Genomic DNA, 22,888 nt, shown 5'->3' on the forward strand with positions numbered 1-22,888 from the left:
CATAAGGTTGCTATGACTTCTACATTTAAGAGACTTTTGGAGATTTAGAGAAACTACCACAGCAGAAAACTAGGGTAACTGATAGTAGTTTTAAAAAAGCATTAAATTATTAAACGTTCAGTAATAAAGAATAAAATAAAAAAAGCACACCAAAAATCAAAGGACAAATACAATAGAAAAAAATGTATACCAATGAAACATGTTTTTTATGCAAGTCAAAAGTATTCAGCTAACAGCCTGCTACAGAAATTGAATAATCAATGTAAAATAAAACAGCACAGTCTTCACGGTTTAATTCTCAACTTTCTTTGTTTCTTATTAAAGCTACAGAAGTCCTTCAGTCAAGAGCAGTGAGGGATTTTGTCTTCGTCTTTTGTTGCTTGATTAATATGAAGCACACAGTCGGCAGCAGGAATATTACTTTTAAATGAAAAAAGTGCACAATGCATTACTTTTGAATGCATTATTAGTTTTGTGTATAACAATGCGATTAATTGCAATTTAATCGATCATGCAATTAATCATGATTTGTTTAAAAGTGACTAATATATATACAGTATAGTCCATGTGACATCATTGGTTCAATTGTAATTTTATGAATTTATGAATCTGCAAAGAAAACAAAAATAATGACTTCATTCAATGACTTCTTCTCTTGCTTGTCAGTCAGTCATGGACTATTTTAACTGTGTTCATACTACCTTTCTGGACCTTGAATGTTTCTGTCTATGCAGGGTCAGAAAGCTCTCAGATTTCATAAAAAACATCCTTATTTGTGTTCTGAAGATGAATGAAGGATGAATGAAGGGTTTGTAATTCATGGCAGAATTGGGAAATTACACCGGGATGTTACTGTGTTTCCTAATTGGGACAAAGTGTGTGTGTGTGTGTGTGTCTGAGTGTGTGAAATCTAACATGTGTGTGTGTGTGTGTGTGTGTGTGTGTGTGTGTGTGTGTGTGGTTGTTGCATGCCACTGACCCTAATGATAAGCGTGTGATGAGGAACCTGCAGTGAATGACGAACTCAGTTACGGATCAGGTCTTGCTAATTTAACCAACCTGTTTTCGGGGAAAAGGGTCACAGGGTCATGGAGTGTGTGTGTGTGTGTGTGTGTGTGTGTGTGTGTGTGTGTGTGTGTGTGTGTGTGTGTGTGTGTGTGAGGGTTTAAAGGAATAGTTCCCCCTAAAAAGGACATGAAATTCTGTCATCAAGCACTCACACAAAAACAATTAGTGAAAGTGACGTGTGGTCAAGTATGGTGTCCCGCACTCCGAATATGATTAGCTAATTATTTATAATAATTATTATTTATAATATAATAATAGTAATTAACTGAGTATTTATAATAATAATAATTATTATTATTATATAAAAATAGTTTAGATATTTCATTTAATAAATAGTTTCTATATTACACAAACATATAAAATATAAATATATTTTATTAATTTTATATATATATATAAAATTTTATTAATAATAACAATAACAACAACAACTATAATAATACAAATGGATCTGTAAAAATATTTTCTATATTAAATATATTACATTGTATTATTAATAATAATAATAAAGGAATATTTTCTATTTTAAATGTTAAATATTTTAAATAATAAATAATTATGCATACTTATAATAATAATAGATAAGAATAGTTTATATATTAATTATTAATGTGGTCTTTTTTCTTTGTTTTGATGACGATGGTGATCCAGTGATTTACAAACAAAGGGAGGTTGATTATTTTGATGATTTCTGTTAATTGAGTGACTTAAGTCTTGAAACAGCTTCTGATCCGAACACAGAGCAGTGTGGTTTATTGGCGGTCTGTGTCTCTGCTGTTTGTCATCGGTTGCTGAAACAGTGAATAACGTGAGGCTGGACTCATCTGAAACAGACTGACACTAACGCTTCAGACAGAGATCCATCACTCTCACGCTCAACAGCCGTCTTGTTTTCACTTGTCTGTGGGCACAAATCTTCAGCTTTACAGTAAGTGAATGGAGTGAGGTTTCAGAGACGGCTAGCGTTTCCAGCGTTTATCGACTGTAGAGATGCAGGAGGTTATGGAGATACAAAAACACGGCCCAGGATGAGAGATCGATCAGATCCACACGGCCTGTTGACATGAACATCTGCAAATAATGGAGAAAAACATGCTGTTTCTCCAGAGAACCTGATCATCATGTTTCTAGCAGCAGATCTGTGTGCTAATAATTAACACACTTTCTGTTCATCTGTGAATCCGGAAAAATAAAATGCATCACGGTTTCCACAGAAATATTGTGCAGCACAACGGTGTTCAACATTGATAATAATCAGAAATGTTTCTTGTGCAGTAAATTGCCATATTTTCATGATTTCTGAAGATCATGTGACACTGAAGACTGGAGGAATGATGATGAAAATACAGCTGGTTAATATGATTTTATTTGACATCAGACATCAGGAGTGTTTGTATCGCTCACAGATTCAGTCATAATTGCGTAAATGATGTGCAATATTGACAAATTCAAATATTGTTGTTGTTTTTTGATAATGACAATTAAATTATATTTCCAAGTGTGTTTTATGTGCTGGTTTATTCCCGTCAAGGATAAATAAACGGGGCACTAAAACTGCCAGCAGGTGGCGGTAAGTCCCTGTCTTAACAAGCGAGTCATTGAATCATTCATTCAGACGATTCGTTCTAATGGCTGATTCGTTCAGAAACAAAACATGTGGCTGTCTTTTTGAATGGATCATTGAATCATTGACTCAAATGAATCGTTGATTCAGAAAAGAATCACTGCAGTGTTGCTCTGAGATGCACAAAAGTTTGGCAAAATCAAAACAAAACAAAGAAACAGACAATATCAATTAATATCTCATTTGCGATCGCGCTCCTATGCTGATAATCAGGAAAACAGCACTATTGCTTGTATGATATTACTTAACTGTATCAATATATATATATATATATATATATATAAATTTTTGCTTTCATCACTTGAATTATAGAGGCATTCTAACTGCGTTCTAATTGGCTTCATCACGACTCTCAGGACGTGTTTCTGGTTGTTTTTTTGCAAAGTGAGTGTCATATGATATTATTGCAGACGGTAAATATTGCACACCTGTAGTGTGGATGCACAGCTGCTGAAATCTGTGTTTTTGGTTGAGATCCTGTCGTGACACTCGAGCGTTCAAGAGGACAGACTGTGTCTGGTCTATATTTGTTTGTCCGAGCGGCTGATGCTTCACACCTGCTGTCGGGCTTAAACGATCAGCCGTTCACACACACACACACACACACACACTCACACTCACACTAAAACACACCACAAAGGCGTCAGGAGCTAAATCAGCTACTGAAATCACTTAAATATTCATCTTAAGCTAGAGTTAAAATACATTCTCAATACATTCTATATAATTTTGCTAATTTATTTCTCTATATAATTAAACACCACTGTGATACAATAACAAAATAATCTGAAGCACTTTGTTATTTGACTGTTGTGTGTCCTGTAGACTGTTAAGACCATTTTAAGAGTCTCTGTGGGATTCAGGGTCAAAGAAAGACATTAAAGTTTGATTATTTTCTGTCGGTCAGTTCAGACAGTTTACAGTCGAATCTACAGTTTTCTATTAAATTCTGTTTAAATAAAAATGTACACAGAAAGCATAATATTTTATGATGTATATTATATTTACGTAATTCACACCCTCATATATAATATTTATTGTTGTATTAATCATTTTAATATGCATATCTTTTTTTATTGTGTAAGATTAGGTGTGATCTGTTGGTCTGATGTAGTGATTGTGTTTGGTTGCAGACACAGACGTGACACACCTGACCTTTCACCTGTGCGAGTGTGTTTTATTGTGTGTTGTGTGAATGTCCTCGTTAGCGCTGGTGCATGAACTCTTTACACATCCAAGACCTTCACCGCGGTACATCTGAGCGTACCAGACACATTATGCACTGTATTATCATAAATCATTCCCGGAAGTCAATTATAATATCATTTGAGTAGCATTCAAATAGTTAATATATATATATATAACTTTTCTCTGACCCTGAGAAGTAAGCATCCTGTTTTTGCTACTGTACCTTTAAATCCTCTTTATGTAAATGACCTCCGTTTTGAAATGTGAAATAAATGTAAAGTTTCTTTGCATTTGAATATTAAGTGTTCGAAGGGTCACAGAGTCACACACCTTATGAATTTTGAGTGGTTTCAAATGTCTCGCTCACATACTTGTGTAAAATGAATAACAGAATAAGAACCTAATAGAAAATAATTATATGAAGAAATTGAAGAGTCAAGTAGAATACAATAAAAAAGAATAAAGTAGTGTCAATGTTAAGTATAATTGAGATACTATTGTAGTTTTTTAATATTAATATTTTGAATGTTTATATTTTTATTTTAGTATTGCGGTTTTAGAAATATTGCCTTTGCGACTAGCTGAAATAAAATTTTTATTTTTTATTTAATATAAAAATGATTTTCTTTTTTTTTTATAAATTTTCTTGTTTTTTTTGTTAAACATTTTTAGATTTTAATAAATATTTTAATATTTTATTTTATTTCAGTTAAAGTTTATTTCAAGTTACAAAAGTACTTTTTATGGTGTTAGTTTTAATTAATTAAAATTCAATTAATTTTAAATCAATTAAATAGTAACCCAGAATAGAATAGGCGTTATTTGGGAATCACTGAGACACTGTTAAAATTGTGTATATTTTAAATTAATTTTTGTTTATATATTTTCTATTTTTGTTTCTTAAATTTTAAAAAAGCCTTGGCAACTAGCTGAAATTGTGCTGATTTTTTTGTATTTTATTTCAGTAACCTAGAATAGAATAGAATAGAGTTTGATTAATGTAGAGGCTCTGTTTGATGAGCCCCTGCTTGTCTGCAGCGCAGACTCATGGAGTCTAATGTAATCCGGCAGGTGTGGGGTTCAGCAAGGGTTTATGGGTCGGGGTCGTGACCCCTGGTGTCGGTTCGGCTTTGTTGGGCTGTCTTAATTAGAGCCTTTGGGTTCCATTGTGCACAGACACTTAGCAACAATCCCTTCATTAAACAGGTCAGCAGCGTGGTTTCGCACATTAATAATGGAAAAAAAATACTGTGTGTTCAAAAACATTAAGATCCATGAACATCTGTGATCTGCTGGAGAGATCACAGAACAATCAACATGTACTAAAATAACTAAAACTAAAATATAAACCCTTTTTCCAATAAATTATAGTAAATAAAATAAATGAAAAAATAAGATTATAATATATACATGACATAAAATGTATGTATTATATGTTGAGATAAATATAATAAAGAATAAATAAAATAATAGTAAAATATAAACAGAAAATAACAAAATAAAATCTAATAAATATAAAAATAATAACAATGATGAAATCACACAACAAAGATGACTTAAACTTTATTTATACAAATAAAAAAGAATAAATTAAATTATAATAAATAATACAAATTATATAATTAAGTAAATACAATTGAGTTACAAACAGAAAAAAACAAATATTTTTTTTTAAATATATATATATAATATATATAATATATAATATATATATAATATTTAATACATATAATAAAAAATAATACAATTATAGTAAAAATGTGAATGAAAAATACAAAAATTATAAACTAATTACAATAATTTCTAAATGATATTAAAATAGCACTGTATACGTTTTAAAATGCATTAATGTTTCATCCTAACACTTGCATAATGCGTCTTAATATGAGACTAGTTTGATAGAATGACTGTGATTAATGCATTTGCTGTCTGAAGATACAAAAAATGTAAAAAAGAGACTGAAAAACTATAGTGATAAGTGTGATATAAAAGCAATAATTGGCTTCATGCCACTGCATTATTACACAAATGAATTCATGCAAGTGAATAGCTGTGCTTGATGCCAGGGCTGCATTAACAACACAGCACTCTGTCATCAGTTATCCAGCTCTATAAACACTCATTTGTTCTGCTGTGTGTGTGTGTGTGTGTGTGTGTGTTTCGCTCCTTGTGTTTTTCTCATCATCAGTTTTGGGTGTTGCTCACTCAAGCGCTGGAATGGTTCTGTCTGTAATATTGTTTTACTGGAATCGTAAACAAGCATGTGTCTGTTTTACCACGATGTCAGTGGCTCAAATCATTAACACGGCCAGACCAGAACCATTAGACACCCCCAGATCTGACTGAAAACCCCTCTCTGTCTTTATTTCAATTTGAAAGTGATTTATGAGTGTAATTTGAGTAATTTCAGTGTTTGTGAAGCAGAACAGTCTATTGGTGTTCTTTTGATTCTTCAGTTATATTGTATTATATTATATTATATTATATTTAAAATTATTTATATGCCGTTTTCTATTTTTATTATTTTTTATTATTATTATTTATTAATATTTGTATTAACTATTATTGTATTTATAATATTTCTTATTAAAATAAATTAACAACATTTTCATCATCATCATCATCATCATCATCATCACTTTTACAATTTCAGTTTTAGTAATTTTAGTGCTTCTGTTAATTTATATTTTGAAATATAAATTATTGTATTTGTTTAAATTGTAATGTTTTGTCATAAAGTGAATATTAAAATTATAATTTTTTTTTTTTAGTATTAATATTATTATTTATTTAAAAAGTTAATATATTTTTCAATTTTATTTATCATTTAGTTTTATTTAAATTTTTATTTTTTATTTTATTTTTTTGGATTCTTTTTTAATGGTTTCATAATTTTTTTATAATCATAAAACAATTATATGAAATAAGTTTTAGAATTTATTTTTATTTTCTTTCAAATTTAATAATTAAAAAAATAATAGTTTATTAAATCCTGTTCAATTTATTATTTATTTTGTATTTTCTCAAATAAATTCTATGACTGTTTTATTTTTTCTGGAGTCCGTTTAAATGTTTGACTAAATTTTAATAATCATAAAGAATGTCAGTTTTATTCATAAAATGTTAATAATTTAATTTATTAAACCTTTCAATAATAACTTTGTTCTCTACAGTGTTTTCTGTGTATTTTATTTTTTATTTTTACTGGATTAGGTGTTTTATGATTTAATAAAATTTTCTAAAAAAAAAAAACAGTGCTAATCAAATTAATCTATAAAACTTAAACAATTTAATTAATCTTATAATATGTTATCAAATAAAATTTGAAAAGTTTCTTTCATTTTTTGGCAAACCGTTTAGAATTTTACTGTTTAAATTAAAACATGGATGATATTGTGATATTCTTTAAAAATACAAATTGTATAATAGTTACATTTTTATAGTTATTATTTGAGAAGTAAGTTCTGCTGTGCACAAGTAATATATTTCTGCCAAACTTCGATTGTGAACAGCCATACTATCCAAATTTATGTCAAATTCCATTTGTATGACTGGGATTCTGCCCTTTATGTTTTGTATGTATTGTTTTTTTTAATTCAGTAGGATTAACTTCATAGTATTTATGCAGAAACAGTAGCTGATATTCCATCCGCAGTCATAGTCTACATTTACATGAGTCACACAGAGGGCCGTTTCACATTCTACAGCATTTTCTTTTTGTTTTCAGTCTCAGGTATTTACCCGCTTTTTTATGAATTCTTGTGAATTAATGCTGTATTTTCAGCATCATTCCTCCAGTCTTCAGTGTCACATGATCTTCAGAAATCATTCTAATATGATGATTTACTGCTCAAGAAACATTTCTGATTATTAGCAATGATGAAAACAGTTGTGCTGCACAATATTTATGTAGAAGCTGATGCATTTTATTTTTCAGGATCCACAGGTGAATAGAAAGTTCAGAAGCATTTATTTGAAATAGAAATCTTTTGTAACACTATAAATGTCTTCCGAACAACATTTTACTGACTTCAAATTTTTAAACGGTAGTATAGCCATGCATCAGAAAGTCATAAAGCATGAATGTAAACAGTTAAACTCAAACTTAAACTCAGTTTAAACAGTTTAAGACACTGTAATTTACTGGTTCCTTTAGCTGCTGTGCTAGACACTAAATCTTGTACTGTTGTGATGCATGGAGATGTGAGATGTTCATAGAAGCTTGCTTCCCCTGCTGTTGCGGTAATTAATCAATTCCCACATTGTTTTTTTTTTTGCTAAACTTTCTCTAAACAGTTTATAGTTCTTGTTGAACCCCTTGCTGCGGCACATTGGCATCAGTGCTTTATTTAACCGCTCTAAAAACGACTGATTATTTCCCTTAACCCGGCTTCCCCCGCATGGCTCTTGCTGTGACGGTTTCTTAGTCCTCTTGAGAAGTTTTGTTTTGCCTTACCCAGCATTCCCGGTGACTTCAAAGCCTCTGTGATTGTTTCATGCTCTGTGGCGGCCCATTGTGCCGGCTTTGCATATTCATGAGGATCATCTTTCTCTCGCTCGCCAATGGCTCACGGTTGGGATGCTGGGAGCTTGAGACCTGAGGAAACTCTCAAGAAGCAGAACAATTAGGCGTTCAGGGTTTATTTTTAGTGAGGTAAGCCGAAATGCTTTGGAGTTTGGTTTTGAGGCAAGACACTACAGACAGAAACAGTGTTTTCATGCACTGGTCAGTTTTGAGATTTTGGGTTGTTTGGCTTTTCATAACGCTGTGTTTCAGACTAGTGAAAAAGAAACTATCCAAAATACACTTTTGAGTGTTTGTTTTATTGCACTTTATCTATTTGCATCTGTAGATTTCAATTAAAACATATATCTTTAAATAGTTTTTTCTCTAGTTTAACAGCACTTACATACACCAAAATTTACAGTTTTATTCCTTTACATATATTAAAGGTTTTTATAGAGGGGTTTGTTCATATATCATTTGCATGATTTTATTTTTGCGCTTTATGTCTGAAGATTTCAATTACAATACATATCTTTAAAGGCTATTTCCTTAAAATGAGTTTTATCTCCACTTCAGCAGCACTTACATACACCAAAGTTTACAGTTTTTTTCCCTTCTATATTGTGGAAGTTTTTATAAAGGGATTTGTTTACATATCATTTGCATGATTTTATTTTTTCTCTTGTCTATAGGTTTCGATTACAATACATATGTTTGAAGGCTGTTTTCTTAAAATGAGTTTTATCTCCACTTCAGCAGCACTTACATGCACCAAAATTGACAGTTTTATTCCTATCTGTATTCTGAAGGTTTTTACTGAGGGGTTTGTTGATATCATTTGCCTGAACATTTTATTCCTAAAAACATGGTGAAAATGTCTTACTTCTGACTGTTGACAGTATTTTGTGATTTATGCAATGATAAAAACAGATATAAAAATCCCCTCTATAAAAACCTTAAATCTAATATAACAACATAATCAAACAAGAATTTCGAACCTGTCTTGATGAAATATTCATATAAATTTTCTGGAAATTTGTGCAAGTTAGTGCATGTGTATTTAGATAATCCCTCAGTTGCCTATTTAAACATTTCAGAAAACTTGTAATATAAAAACTATATTACACTTCATAGACACTGGTGTGTCTTTGTTAGTGATTAGCTTAAACTTCTAACATGCACAGATTAACAGAATACACAAAACCAAATGATTATAACGTTGTGTCTGAGATGTCAGAGAGATGGCTGTTTTACAGTAAGTGCAGTTCAGGAGGTGTTGAGAACTGAAGGATGGACGGGAGATACCGATGGTCTGATGGCGGTCGGATTGGGTTTCCCACCTGCGTGCAGCTGTTGGCTCGTAGGAAGTGGAATGTCTTTCCCAGATTCCGTGACCAAACTCTCTACTACCGCTGAAGGTGGAGAAAAAAAAAGCGTGGCAGAAAATCCCCTGTTGAAATTTCACAGTGGCAGGGGTCAGAGTCGCTGTCAGGCAGAACATCACTCACTGAGCCGCTATTGTAATTCGAGAGTCTGTGCCATCGCGACCGCTTGTGCCCGCGTCCTTTGTTCCTCACTTGAGTCGTGAATTTTGCGGTTGTCTCTCAAGATTTTCCAGCGGCGTGTGAACGACAGAGTCGTCTGGCCGTAAATCCACACAGACTCTGAACCTCTTGGCTTTTCTCATGTCCGTGAGGGAACACTTACAGCTGCTTTTGTGTGTTTTACCCCAAGGTTTTATTGGTTAATTATAGTTCCAATTATAATAAATGGATTATATCACCAAAAAATAATGATTTACCTTCACTCCATTGCCTCTATATATGCCTCATCTATATAACTCATGTGTTTTGTAGAGCACAAAAGGAGACATTTAGCAGAGCTTTCATACTGTTTTATTTCATGAAGTGGAAGCTGACCAATCATAGTGAAAGTAAAGGCAGCTTAGAAACAATCCGTATGACTTGTGTGCTATATTCCTAGTATTTTTTAAGCCATTTAGATATGATGCATCAAGAAAAATGACGTGACATGTGGCCCCCCACCTACAATCCCTGCTGCTACTGAGACACGAACCCTCAACATTTTGGGTTAAAAGTCTTAAAAGTCTCTTTTAAGTCTGACATTGCATTTTAACATATATTCACATAGAAAACATTTCAATAGAATTTCACTATTTTAGTGTGTTTTTGATCAAATGAATGCAGCCTGGTTGAGCAGAAGAGACTCTTTCAAAAACTTTTAGATGGTAGTGCACACTTTACGTATTGAAAAATGTTATTACTTTGACTCTAAATGTAAGTTTCGGCCCAGATCTGGCCCACATTTGGCAAGCATGGATTTCTTGCCGGCCAGATGTGGGCCGGTTCTGGGCCGAAACTGTTTGCTGTTTAATGAGCATGAAATGATATTAATGCAGATATATTTTACCGACCACAAATTTTTGAACACTAATGTACATTCGCACTTATTCAAGAGCAGATGATTTTTTCAAAAGCAACTTAGAAATGAAGAAAACAGCGGGCTAGAAAAGAGGTGAAATCTATATAAACAGAGAAGCGTTTCTTGTGCTTTTTGTCATTTTTGATGCTCAACAGCATTTCACTGAATGGAAAAGAACATCCTGGTCACAGTTTTTCCTTTCGGGTTCCAAAGACGTAAAAGTCAAACAGGTTTGAAATGACATGATGGTTTTTCACTTTTAAGGGAAAGTTATTTAAGTTGTGTTTTAAGTTGTTATTCCCTCTGAACGAAAGTGTAAAAGTTTGTCAGGTCTTGTGTGATTCTTGCTTCACTCTTCTCTGTAGTATTCTACGCAGTGATTCATATTTCAGAGCGTGCATCCCCTCACATTCCCCCCGGTAGCCCATTTTTCAGCAGCGGGCCTCACGCTGGGCATTTGATGGAGCTCACAGCCAGTGTGTGAATGGGCCTGACCTACTCACAGCTTCCCGAGAGCTCGCCCCGATCGCATGTAATCACAGCAAACGAGCACAGCATCACTGCCACCTCACTGAACTCCAAGCAGCCCACACTATTGTTCCCAGTCACTTTCTCTTTGTTTTTAGCTCATCCACAAACATCCATTCACACACACCCACATTTACTCCCACCTTCACAGCGCCACAGCTGGAGAAAGAGGAAAGTGTGGAGCGTTGGAGGGAAAGTGGGATGATTGATCTCATCTTTGAGTTCAGATCGGGGTTACTGTGGTACATGCGTTAGAGAAAAGTGACAGTGTGGGAATCATGCTGATAAAATACATTCATATTCAAATGGAATTTTATATTTACATTTACTGAAAGTTAGAATGTTGCCTTGCAGGTGTTAAGATTGTAACTAAGTTACTTCAGCGAACTTTTATGACGGATACTAACACTGATTATTATAATATTGTCTAAAAGTGTATTTAATATATATATATATATATATATATATATATATATATATATATATATATATAATTATTATTATTGTTTTAATGTGTTTTATTGTTGTTATTTGATTTACACTTTTTAGCACATATATAACTAAATACACATTAGATCACGTAGTCGATATTGTCCCTACCACTTTTTGAAAGTTATTGAAAAATATATTGCGGAAGGTATGTATTAAAGGCAATACAAGTTCAACAAATCATTCTTCATAATCTAAAAATTGAATTAATAAAATGTTGTCTCCTTACACATTACTCTACTCATATCTCGTGCAGTGCAATAACGAGGTGATTTGATCAGCGGCGCTGATCAAGCGCTTCAGGACGCGCAGACTGGGAAAGCGAGCGGGAGCGCTCGTGAGACTCAGGAAGCGCGGATTTCGAACGCCGTTGCCTAGCATCCATCTGGCAAATCTCCGCTCTCTACCCAACAAAACGGACAAACTCCTTCTGCTCTCTCGGACAAATAAGGATTTCTCTCACTCTGCTGCTCTGTGTTTCACGGAAACCTGGCTGAATGACGCCATACCGGACAACGCACTCCATCTGCCGGGCTTTCAGCTGTTCAGAGCGGACCGCGAAGCAGAATCAACGGGAAAATCGCGCGGCGGCGGGACATGCTTTTACATCAATGAACGGTGGTGTACAGATGTAACTGTATTAAAGAAGATGTGCTGTCCTGATCTAGAAACGCAGTTTATCAACTGCAAGCCGTTCTATTCGCCGCGGGAGTTTCACTCGTTCATTCTGGTTAGTGTTTACATCCCTCCTCAAGCGCATGTGAGCTCAGCTTTACAGAAACTCGCTGATCAGATCACAGACACAGAACAACAACACCCAGACTCTGTTTTAATCATTCTTGGGGACTTTAATAAAGCCAATCTCTCCCGTGAACTGCCAAAATACAGACAGCATGTTACCTGTCCCACCAGAGACCGTAATATACTGGATCACTGTTACACCACAATAAAGGATGCATATCACTCTGTTCCACGAGCAGCTTTGGGACGTTCTGATCACTGTCTGGTTCATCTTATACCGACCTACAAGCAGAAACTTAAATCTGCTAAACCTGTAGTAAAGACTGTGAAGAGATGGACCAGCGAAACGGAGCAGGATTTACAATCTTGTTTTGACATCACAGACTGGAGCGTTTTTGAAGCTGCTACCACCGATCTGGACGAACTCACAGAGACTGTAACATCCTATATTAGTTTCTGTGAGGATATATGCATTCCTACCAGGACTTATTTAACATTCAACAATGATAAGCCATGGTTTACAGTAAAACTCAGACACCTTCGTCAGGCCAAAGAGGATGCCTACAGAAATGGGGACAGGGTCTTGTACAATCAGGCCAGGAACACACTGAACAAAGAGATTAGAGCGGCTAAAAAGACCTACGCTAAAAAGTTGGAAGACCAGTTTACTTCCAACGACTCTACTTCAGTTTGGAGAGGACTGAGAGCTATCACAAACTACAAGACACCATCCCCTTGCACTGAGGCTAATCAACGACTTGCTAACGACCTGAATGAGTTTTATTGTAGATTTGAAACCCCCAACACCCACTCTGACCATCTCTCTACACAACCATTAACACCTCCTGCAATCCCCCTCTCCATACCTCCTGCTCTTCAAATCTGTAAAGATGATGTGCGCCAGGTCTTCAAGAAAAACAAAAGAAGAAAAGCACCAGGCCCAGATGGCGTTACACCAGCCTGTCTGAAAATCTGTGCTGACCAGCTGGCCCCCATCTTTTCACAGATCTTCAACAGATCTCTGGAGTTGTGTGAAGTGCCTTCCTGCTTCAAACGCTCCACCATAATCCCCATTCCAAAGAAACCCAAGATAACAGGACTTAACGACTACAGACCTGTGGCTCTAACGTCTGTCGTCATGAAGTCGTTTGAAAAACTAGTTCTGGCTTATCTGAAGGACATCACTGGACCCTTACTGGACCCCCTGCAGTTTGCGTACCGAGCAAACAGGTCCGTGGATGATGCAATCAACATGGCATTGCACTTCATCCTGCAACATCTGGACAAAACAGGGACTTATGTGAGGATCCTGTTTGTGGACTTTAGTTCGGCTTTCAACACCATCATCCCAACAACCCTCCAGACCAAACTGACCCAGCTCTGTGTTCCTAGCTCTATCTGTCAGTGGATCACCAGCTTTCTGACAGATAGGCAACAGTTAGTGAGACTGGGGAAATTCATGTCAAACAGCTGCTCCACCAACACTGGTGCCCCTCAGGGATGTGTTCTCTCCCCTCTGCTCTTCTCCCTGTACACCAACGACTGCACCTCTAAAGACCCCTCTGTCAAGCTCCTGAAGTTTGCAGACGACACTACAGTCATCGGCCTCATCCAGGACGGTGACGAGTCTGCTTACAGACAGGAGGTTGAGCAGCTGGCTGTCTGGTGCAGTCTTAACAACCTGGAGCTGAACACGCTCAAAACAGTGGAGATGACTGTGGACTTTAGGAGAAACCCCCCTGCACTTTCCCCACTCACCATCATGAACAGCACTGTGGCTGCAGTGGAGTCATTCAGATTCCTGGGAACCACCATCTCTCAGGACCTGAAGTGGGACAATCACATTGGCTCCATTGTGAAAAAAGCCCAACAAAGGTTGTACTTCCTTCGCCAGCTGAGGAAGTTTAACCTGCCACAGGAGCTGCTGAAACAGTTCTACTCAGCCGTCATTGAGTCAGTCCTGTGTACTTCAATTACTGTCTGGTTTGGTTCAGCTACAAAATCAGATATCAGAAGACTACAGAGAACTGTTCGGACTGCTGAAAGGATTATTGGTGCTCCCCTGCCCACCCTCCAAGAACTGTACACATCCAGAGTGAGGAAAAGGACTCAGAAAATCACTCTGGATCCCTCACATCCAAGTCACCCCATCTTTGAACTTTTGCCATCTGGCCGGCGCCTCAGAGCCACAAATACAAGAACAGCAAGGCACAACAATAGTTTCTTCCCCCAGGCAATCTACCTCATGAACAGTTAAATGTTTCCCACTTAAACGTATGCTTATGCAAAAATGTGCAATATCCTTATATTTATTTGTTACCCCTCCATCCTAGAACATTCCTGCATCTCACTCAATCCTATTCCATTATCATTTATAGCACAATTGTTTATACACTTATTTATTTGCCAATTTGTAATTCTCCTGTAAATTTTTATTTTTTTTTTTGTCTGTGTGTTGTTGTCTCTGTTTACTGGAAGCTTATGTCACTAAAACAAATTCCTTGTATGCGCAAGCATACTTGGCAATAAAGCTCTTTCTGATTCTGATTCTGATTCTTCTGATTTGCAGCGATCGTACTTTTTGTCATTATAGTATTTTATTTTAAAAATGGATAAAAATTATATTTTATTGTAAAACCTGACAAGATCGCCAAAATCGAAAGTGAAAGCATCAGAAGCCGCTCTTATAACACAGCAAAAGAGAAACTCTTGTTCACAAAATTCAATCACAAATAATACTACTGATGAAAAAGAATGGGAGGAATGTTAACCAATTTCGTTTCCATATAACTATAAACTATGATAAAATTTCATCAGCATGCATTGATTTATAGCATGTTGTAGCAAAATAAACAAATAAATAAATTAAGTTTAACTCTAAACCCAGTCCCCTAGTATTAAATAAAAAATAAAATAAAAAAAAATGTCAGTAATGGCACTAACTCTTAATCGGCTTAAATTGTATGTGTTGTTGAGTGTTTGGGTGAGATTAGGGCGATGGTGGCGTGTCGTGTCCCGAGGTGAGTCCCGGTCCTGCCATCACCTGATGTGTGAATGCCTTTTATCATGCGCTCTTTCTGCTCTTGTGTGTTTTTACTACTGCTTTGTGTTCTTTAACCCACTCATAATGAGCTGTCAATCAGCCGCTGGCCCCCTACAGGGGAAAGGAGGAAATGCTTAACCGACCCGCCAGGAACTAGTTCTTACAGCACTTTGAGTGAGAATACATGGTGTGTCATTTTGCTTTCATGTTTTTGATGTTTGCGGTTACATTTGCAGTTTAAAATGCTGTTAAACATAGGTAATGTATCACTAGTATTAGAGCTCATAATGACACGAAAAACCTCTAAATATTAAAGTTTAGTATTAAACCAGCTAAACCACAGAATTGTACAGAATACGCACCAGCTACTGCACTGTTGCACTGTAAAGCAATGCCTAGGTTTGCACATGCAAAATCCACTCACTTATTTTCAAGAAACTAGTGCCAGTTAATAATCAATCCAGACTGATTTTTAAACCACTGGTGTTGCTTTGCCAGTGCAGCAGGAGTTCAGGCGCTGAAGTCACGTGACTCTGAGCTCACAGGCGGCCCACCGAGCGCTGGAGGCTGTTTTTGGGGTGACACGGCCGCCCCTCCTGCCCCTGTCCTCCTTTCAGCGGATGGCCCTCCCCTGTGTGTGAGCGGTGCGGGGCGTGAGGAGGGTCCTCTGGGGTCCCGGCTGAGCCGCAGAGATCAACTGCTGCTTTTATTGTCTTTTGCAAAAAGTGTCTGGAGCTGAGGGGCCGTCCCAAATGCAGGGAGAGAGTAACACCCTCTTTCTCTCTGTCCGTCGCAGGCTGGCCGTCAGTGTGGAGTAACTGTGGAGGGAGCAGCGTGCGTGTGTGTGTGTGTTTCCATGCCCTGGTCGTGCGGGCGGGCGGCTTGAGTCTCAGGGATGGAGCTACAGGTTCGGACGGTTGGGACCCGCTGGATGTCGATGCTGCTTCAGCTGGGAGTGCTGTGGCTGCGCTCGTCCACTCAGGGTGAGTATCAGCATTTACTGCCATCTTCATCTGCTGTATTGTGCATGTTCGGGTCTGATCGCAGTGTTTAACTGGTGTCTGTTTGTGTCTGATCCCCGATGCTGCACGTCATATTTCATGTTTAGTATATGCAGCGCTGCATTTGCCAAATATGCACTGGGGAGAACTATAAAATACATTCTGTTTAAAATATGCATGGATAGTTGACCCACAACTTGACCGTGGAGTTTGTTTTTAATCAACACCAAGATTTTACTGTAGGTTGAAATGGCGATGCATGTGTGTATTTTAGGTTTCTGGAAAGTTTCTAATCACCTGTTAAATGCCGAGCAATGACAAATTAACTTAAAAATAATAATGATAATAGTGAATTATAATCGTAAAGGAATTCTGTTTTAGGTCATAGTTTCAGGGAGACTTCATGCATTTTGGACATTTCATTAAAAAAATAATTTTAAAAAATGGTTTTCATGAACATATAAAAATTATAATATAATATAAAAATTTCAGAGTCTATTTCAAGGTATATTTAATATTTAATGTAAAACGGACATGCATGTGTAAGGAAAAGTGTGTTTTAGGTAACTGGAAGGTAACTGTCTAATGGTCTGTTAAATCCTCTTTAAGTGACAAATGCAGTTTTAAAGTTCAAATAAGTAGCCTGTCAATTAATATGATGAACAATAATTATAAAATGCTGTTTTAGCTCATGGTTTTAGAAAGTTTGTCACACCACAGGATGTCAACCTTATGTCCGATATTTTCTGTGGATGATTCAAATTAAGAAGACATTTTCGTCTTTTTAGTTAAAGTTTGAGAAGTAGAGTCTGTGTGTCGCCGCTTCTGTGATTCTGCTGGTCGTTGAGGCATTTGGCGAAGTCTTTGAGACGTGGAGAGAGATCTACTGTCAGACACTTGTTAAGCACACAGTTGGGCATCAGGCTGTAAAATCAATTCCATCAATTCAAACCCTACAGATGACGTCACATTATAGAAGTGAAACGGGTTTGTGTTTGTATTTGCTTTCTATTTTTGTCCATGCATTCCTTTTCACCTGCATCTTCTGCTGCTCTTCAGACGTGCCTTAGATGTTTCTCATTTCTGCTTCTAAACGGCTCGGTGTTAGTGCTTCATGATTCAGTTGGTGTTGTGGTTGGTGTCTTGTTGTTTAAGAGTCGTCTGCGGTTGTGCATTCCTGAGCATTGCTGTGAATCGTGTGGAGAAACAGCGATGGTGTTGAAAGTATTTCATGCTCGGCGGAGTGATACGAGGGAGAACGGGTCCTTCAGTGTTTTATGGCACTGTCAAGGTCAGTGTGGAGATAAACAGACTCCAACACATCTGCGCTTACGAGCAACCTTCAGCTCTTCCTTGAAAACTTTGAGAACTGAAGCTCTGCGTTTGTTCAGAAGGAATAATTCTTGAAGCTTGCTTGCTTACCCTCTCATATTAAAGATTATAACAGTCAAAATCTTGATAAATTATAAGAATGAAGACATTTTTGTAAAATGACTTTCAAAGTTCATTTCAGCTTATATTTAATATATGCACGGGTAGCTGATGCAAAATGTGTTTGTGGAGTTTGTTTTTAATCAACAGCAAGATTTTAGGTTGAAATATACTGTACATGCATGTATTTTAGGGTAACTAGAAAGTTTCTAATCACCTGTTCTGTGCTCATGTGATGATAAAGGAACTTTTAAAAGTACAGATAAGAAGTCTGTTAATTAATATAATGGATAATCATGAATAAGAATTATGAAGCAATCCACAAAAATGAAGTTTGAAGTAGTTTTAGGGAGTTTGACACACTGCAGAACATGCCAACGTGTATATATTGTGGATGAGATGTTCATATTAAGACATTATTGTGTTCATAAACAAAATGTAAAAAAATTACTTTAAGAGTGCAGGGTAGCTCATATTTAATAAATGCATTGATAGTTGATGCAAAATGTGTCCGAGTTTATTTTTTAACCCAAAATCAAGATTTTAGGTTAAAATGTGCATGCATGTGTGAAAAAGTATGTTTTAGGTAGCTGCAAAGTTTCTAAAATGCTCTTGCAGTGACCAATTAACTTTATAAAAGTACAAAGAAGTAGTCTGTCTGTTAATATGAAGCATAATAACAAATAATAAAAAAAGTGAATAATAATGAGTAATAAGAATCCCGTTTGAAATTGTTTTGAGTTTGACGCACTGCAAGACAAGCATGTTCAATATTTATTGTGGATGATGCATTCAGATATTTTAGTCTTTATAAACTTAATAAAAAATATTGAAAAGGAAAATAAACTATTAAAATGTAAAAATGATATTCAGAGTCATTTTCAGCTCATATTTAATATAAGGATGGAGTTTGTTTGTTTGTTAATCAACACCAAAATGTTGTTAAAATGTATAAGCATAAGTTAAAACACCATTTAAATTCTCCTGCAGTGACAATTGAACTCATAAAAGTGCTAATAAGTAGTCTTTCTATTATTATGATTAATAATCATAAAAGAATCAGGAAAAATGCTGTTTTAGCTCATAGTATTAAGGATTTACAACAGCTTCGTGTAGAATATACTATATCTGACTCAACAGCAGTGCATGTTTTAAATAATATTGGTTCATAGACACACTTCTGGTGTGAAGTATTTATCCTCAAAGACTCAGTTTGGATAAGCATTCATCCTTCACAGAGAAGTCGTTCCCAGAATACAGATTTACATTTACATTTACTCATTTAGCAGACGCTTTTATCCAAATCGACTTACAAATGAGAACAATAGAAGCAGTCAGGTCAACAAGAGAACAACAACAGTATACAAGTGTCATGACAAGTCTCAGTTAGTCTAGTATAGAACGCATAGGTAAGGTTTTTTTTTTTTTTTATTTATTTATTTTTTTTAAAAGACAAGAAAAGGAAAAGTGCTAGTGTCAGAAGAGGTCAAAAAATTTAAACAAATCTAAAATCAAAAAGAATTATGCGAATGAATATCATGGACAAGCAAAGACTGAAAAAATAGCCTTGTTTCAATTGGGATGAAATTGAACAGCAATCAATAAAATACTTGTGTGTAATTAAAAATGGGCAGTTTAAATATATATATATATAAAACAAAAAAAAATATATAATGTTAAATGGCTTAAATGTTACAATTTTATAAGAATTAAATAATTAATAGACAAAAAAAGGAAGCCATGCCATCTTCATGTCATGTTTATTATAGTTACGTATTTTTCGGACTATAAGTCGCACCTGAGTATAAGTCGCACCAGTCCAAAAATACGTCATGATGAGGAAAAAAACATATATAAGTCGCACTGGACTATAAGTCGCATTTATGTAGAACCAAGAGAAAACATTACCGTCTACAGCCACGAGAGGGCGCTCTATGTTTTCAGTGTAGACTACAGGAGCACTGAGCAGCACAGAGCGCCCTCTCGCGGCTGGAGACGGTAATGTTTTCTATTGGTTCATGTCTCTTAGTTCCTTTCTCTTGGTTCACCTCAAATTAATTTTGATAAATAAGGCGAACCTGACTATAAGTCGCAGGACCAGCCAAACTATGAAAAAAAGTGCGACTTATAGTCCGGAAAATATGGTAACTAAAACTGAACTTAAATAATTGTTTTTTTAAAATGTTGGTTAAAAAAATAAAATAATTATCTGTAATAAAATGTTAAAATGACATATTTCGACATCTTATTGCAGCTTAATCTCTCTATGAAACTCTAGGAGTTGAGTCTCTTGTGCTAGTTCATTCCTAATGGGTTCAGTTAGAGCTTTTCTTTCTGCTGTGGCTCTCGTTCACTGCAGGTGTTTTCAAGGTTACAGACTTCTGGCCGAACGTGACTGTATTACAGTTCTCAGGAACACAAGCTTCATTTACAGGAACGGCTCCTACGCTCTTCATGTTATCACTTCACTTCAACTCCCTTTTCATTGACAATTAAACAAAGTTTTAAAAATGTTGCTTCTGTGCCTTTAAGACTCCCTTTCTCTTTTGCTATATTGCAGTAAATCGATCACAAGTTTCTATTTCAAATAAATGCTGTTCTTCTGAACTTTCTATTCATCTGTGAATCCTGAAAAATAAAATGGATCACGATTTCCACAAAAATATTGTGCAGCACAACTGTTCAACACTGATAATAATCAGAAATGTTTCTTGAGCAGTAAATCATCATATTTTCATGATTTCTGAAGATCATGTGACACTGAAGACTGGAGGAATGATGCTGAAAATACAGCGGAGCATCACAGAAATAAATTATAGTTTAATATACATTCACATAGAAAACGGTTACTTTACATTGTAAAAAAATTCACAATTTTTACTGTATTTTTGATCAAATAAATGCAGCCTTGGTGAGACAAAAAAAGAGACTTCTTTCAAAAAACATAATAATATTACCCCAAATGGGTAACGAGTGAACAGGATGAACAGGAACCCAAATGAACAGGAGTGTGTATATAATAAGTAATTAATAAATGGATTGGAGACAATGTTTGAGTTCTGAAAGTTACAGTCATGTAAAACACAAATTTTTTCATGGCTGTAAATTAATAAATGATAAATGACTACAACAGAAGAAGCTCGTCGAGTCGTGTTTGCATTTGTCACATTCCTCTAATTCAGCACATGAGCAGCCGAGCTTCCGTAACGAATCCGAGCTGCGCGGGAAACCGAGGGCTTCCTGACAGGATACGGATCAGATTCCTGCAAACAGACCCAGATCCAGCTTGCACCTGTGACCCCTGACCCCGGGGACCCGAGCTCACACTCCTCACAGAGACTCTGTTCCTGACCGGAGGACAGAGGCTGATGAAGTCAAGAATCATTCGACTGAGATGAAGCTGAACGGGCCTCAACATCACCTTAAACTAATGAGAGGAATTTCTGATTCATAATATTGTTAAAAGGATTTCTGAAGGATTGTGTGACTGGAGTAATGATGCAGAAAAATCAGTTTGAAAGTCAGCTTTGATTGTTCCTAATAAACGGTTTAACTGCTCCCCCAAGTGGATATTAAAGTATGTTGTGGGATAATTAAATATATTCTAAATAAACTACAAACATAAAATTATATAGATTTATTTTGTCCTCACATTCTTTCTTGTAACTCCTCCCTCTCAGTGGCACAGCTGACTGAGAGGCTCATTATGCAGCTCATTATGCAGCTCATTATGCGACTCATTATGCGGCTCATTATGCAGCTCATTATGCGGCTCATTATGCAGCTCATTATGCGGCTCATTATGCAGCTTATGCAGCTCATTATGCAGCTCATTATGCAGCTCATTATGCAGACCTTTGTCTTCTCAGGTGTAAATCACAATGATATTCATGGTAGTTGACGCCTACTCGCATATGACTTTTACCAACAAAAAGTGTCTTAGAAAATTTAAATCAATAGAGTGAGTAAACGATGATTTTCACATAATTTAGAAAAAAAAATTCTAGGCTACAAGCTCCAGTTCTCAAAAATCCCGGGAACCATTGTTCTTTGTGTTTTTTTGCCTTATTCAAGTGATTTAACATTTTTAGTTTTCCACTAACCACGCATAATATTTTTTTTCTCAAAAATACAATCATGTACATACATGCATTTCACATATTATTACAGCCCAGTTTGTGCTGTTTACAGTGAGATTAGACTTTAGCCATTTAGATATTTATAAGAAACTGAAAAAAGCACAAATGTCAGGGCATGACAAAACTTCTCCAGGCCCCAAAAATACCTTTAGACTCCAGAGGGTTAAATATTAGATATTGTAATATTTAATATATAAATAAATATTAATAAATTATTGCTTTTATTATTATTTATACATTAATAAATATTTAAATATGAATATAATAAATGGATATGGAAATATGTCAGTTGTAATGTATATAGGTATGTGTTTATTACATATCAGTTATAAATATACATTTTATAATAAATATATAACAAATTGATCATTTCATTAATGCATTTGTAAATATAAAAATATATACATTTATAAATATAATTACATTTATATATATATATATATATATATATATATATATATATATATATATATATATATATATATATATATATATATATATATATATATATATATATTAGTATTAAATGTTTCTGTAAAGTTTCTGGAAATTAATTCCTTCCTAATTAAATTTTGCTTTCTTTAATATTATTTGTTTTATTGCTTTGCTGAAGACTACCTAAGCCTTACAAAAAGCATTTGTACATATGACAAATAAACTTTTATTTGCAGTTCTCTTTTTTTTTTT

At 35.2% G+C, this 22,888-nt stretch overlaps 1 protein-coding gene across 2 annotated transcripts in view; it reads left to right on the top strand.

Moving 5' to 3' along the window:
* The window catches only part of LOC132132952 (bone morphogenetic protein receptor type-1B-like), a 72,265-nt gene that overhangs the window by 29,489 nt on the left and 19,888 nt on the right, over window positions 1-22,888 (top strand). For both annotated transcript variants that reach the window (XM_059545573.1, XM_059545574.1), the window contains exon 2: window positions 16,427-16,613. In XM_059545573.1, coding sequence (XP_059401556.1) covers window positions 16,526-16,613 — 88 coding nt within the window. In that variant the 5' untranslated portion in view covers window positions 16,427-16,525. The remainder of the gene's footprint in view (window positions 1-16,426; window positions 16,614-22,888) is intronic.

The sequence above is a fragment of the Carassius carassius genome, chromosome 49 (genome assembly GCF_963082965.1).
Source record: "Carassius carassius chromosome 49, fCarCar2.1, whole genome shotgun sequence".
In the NCBI taxonomy this organism is placed as follows: Eukaryota; Metazoa; Chordata; class Actinopteri; order Cypriniformes; family Cyprinidae; genus Carassius; species Carassius carassius.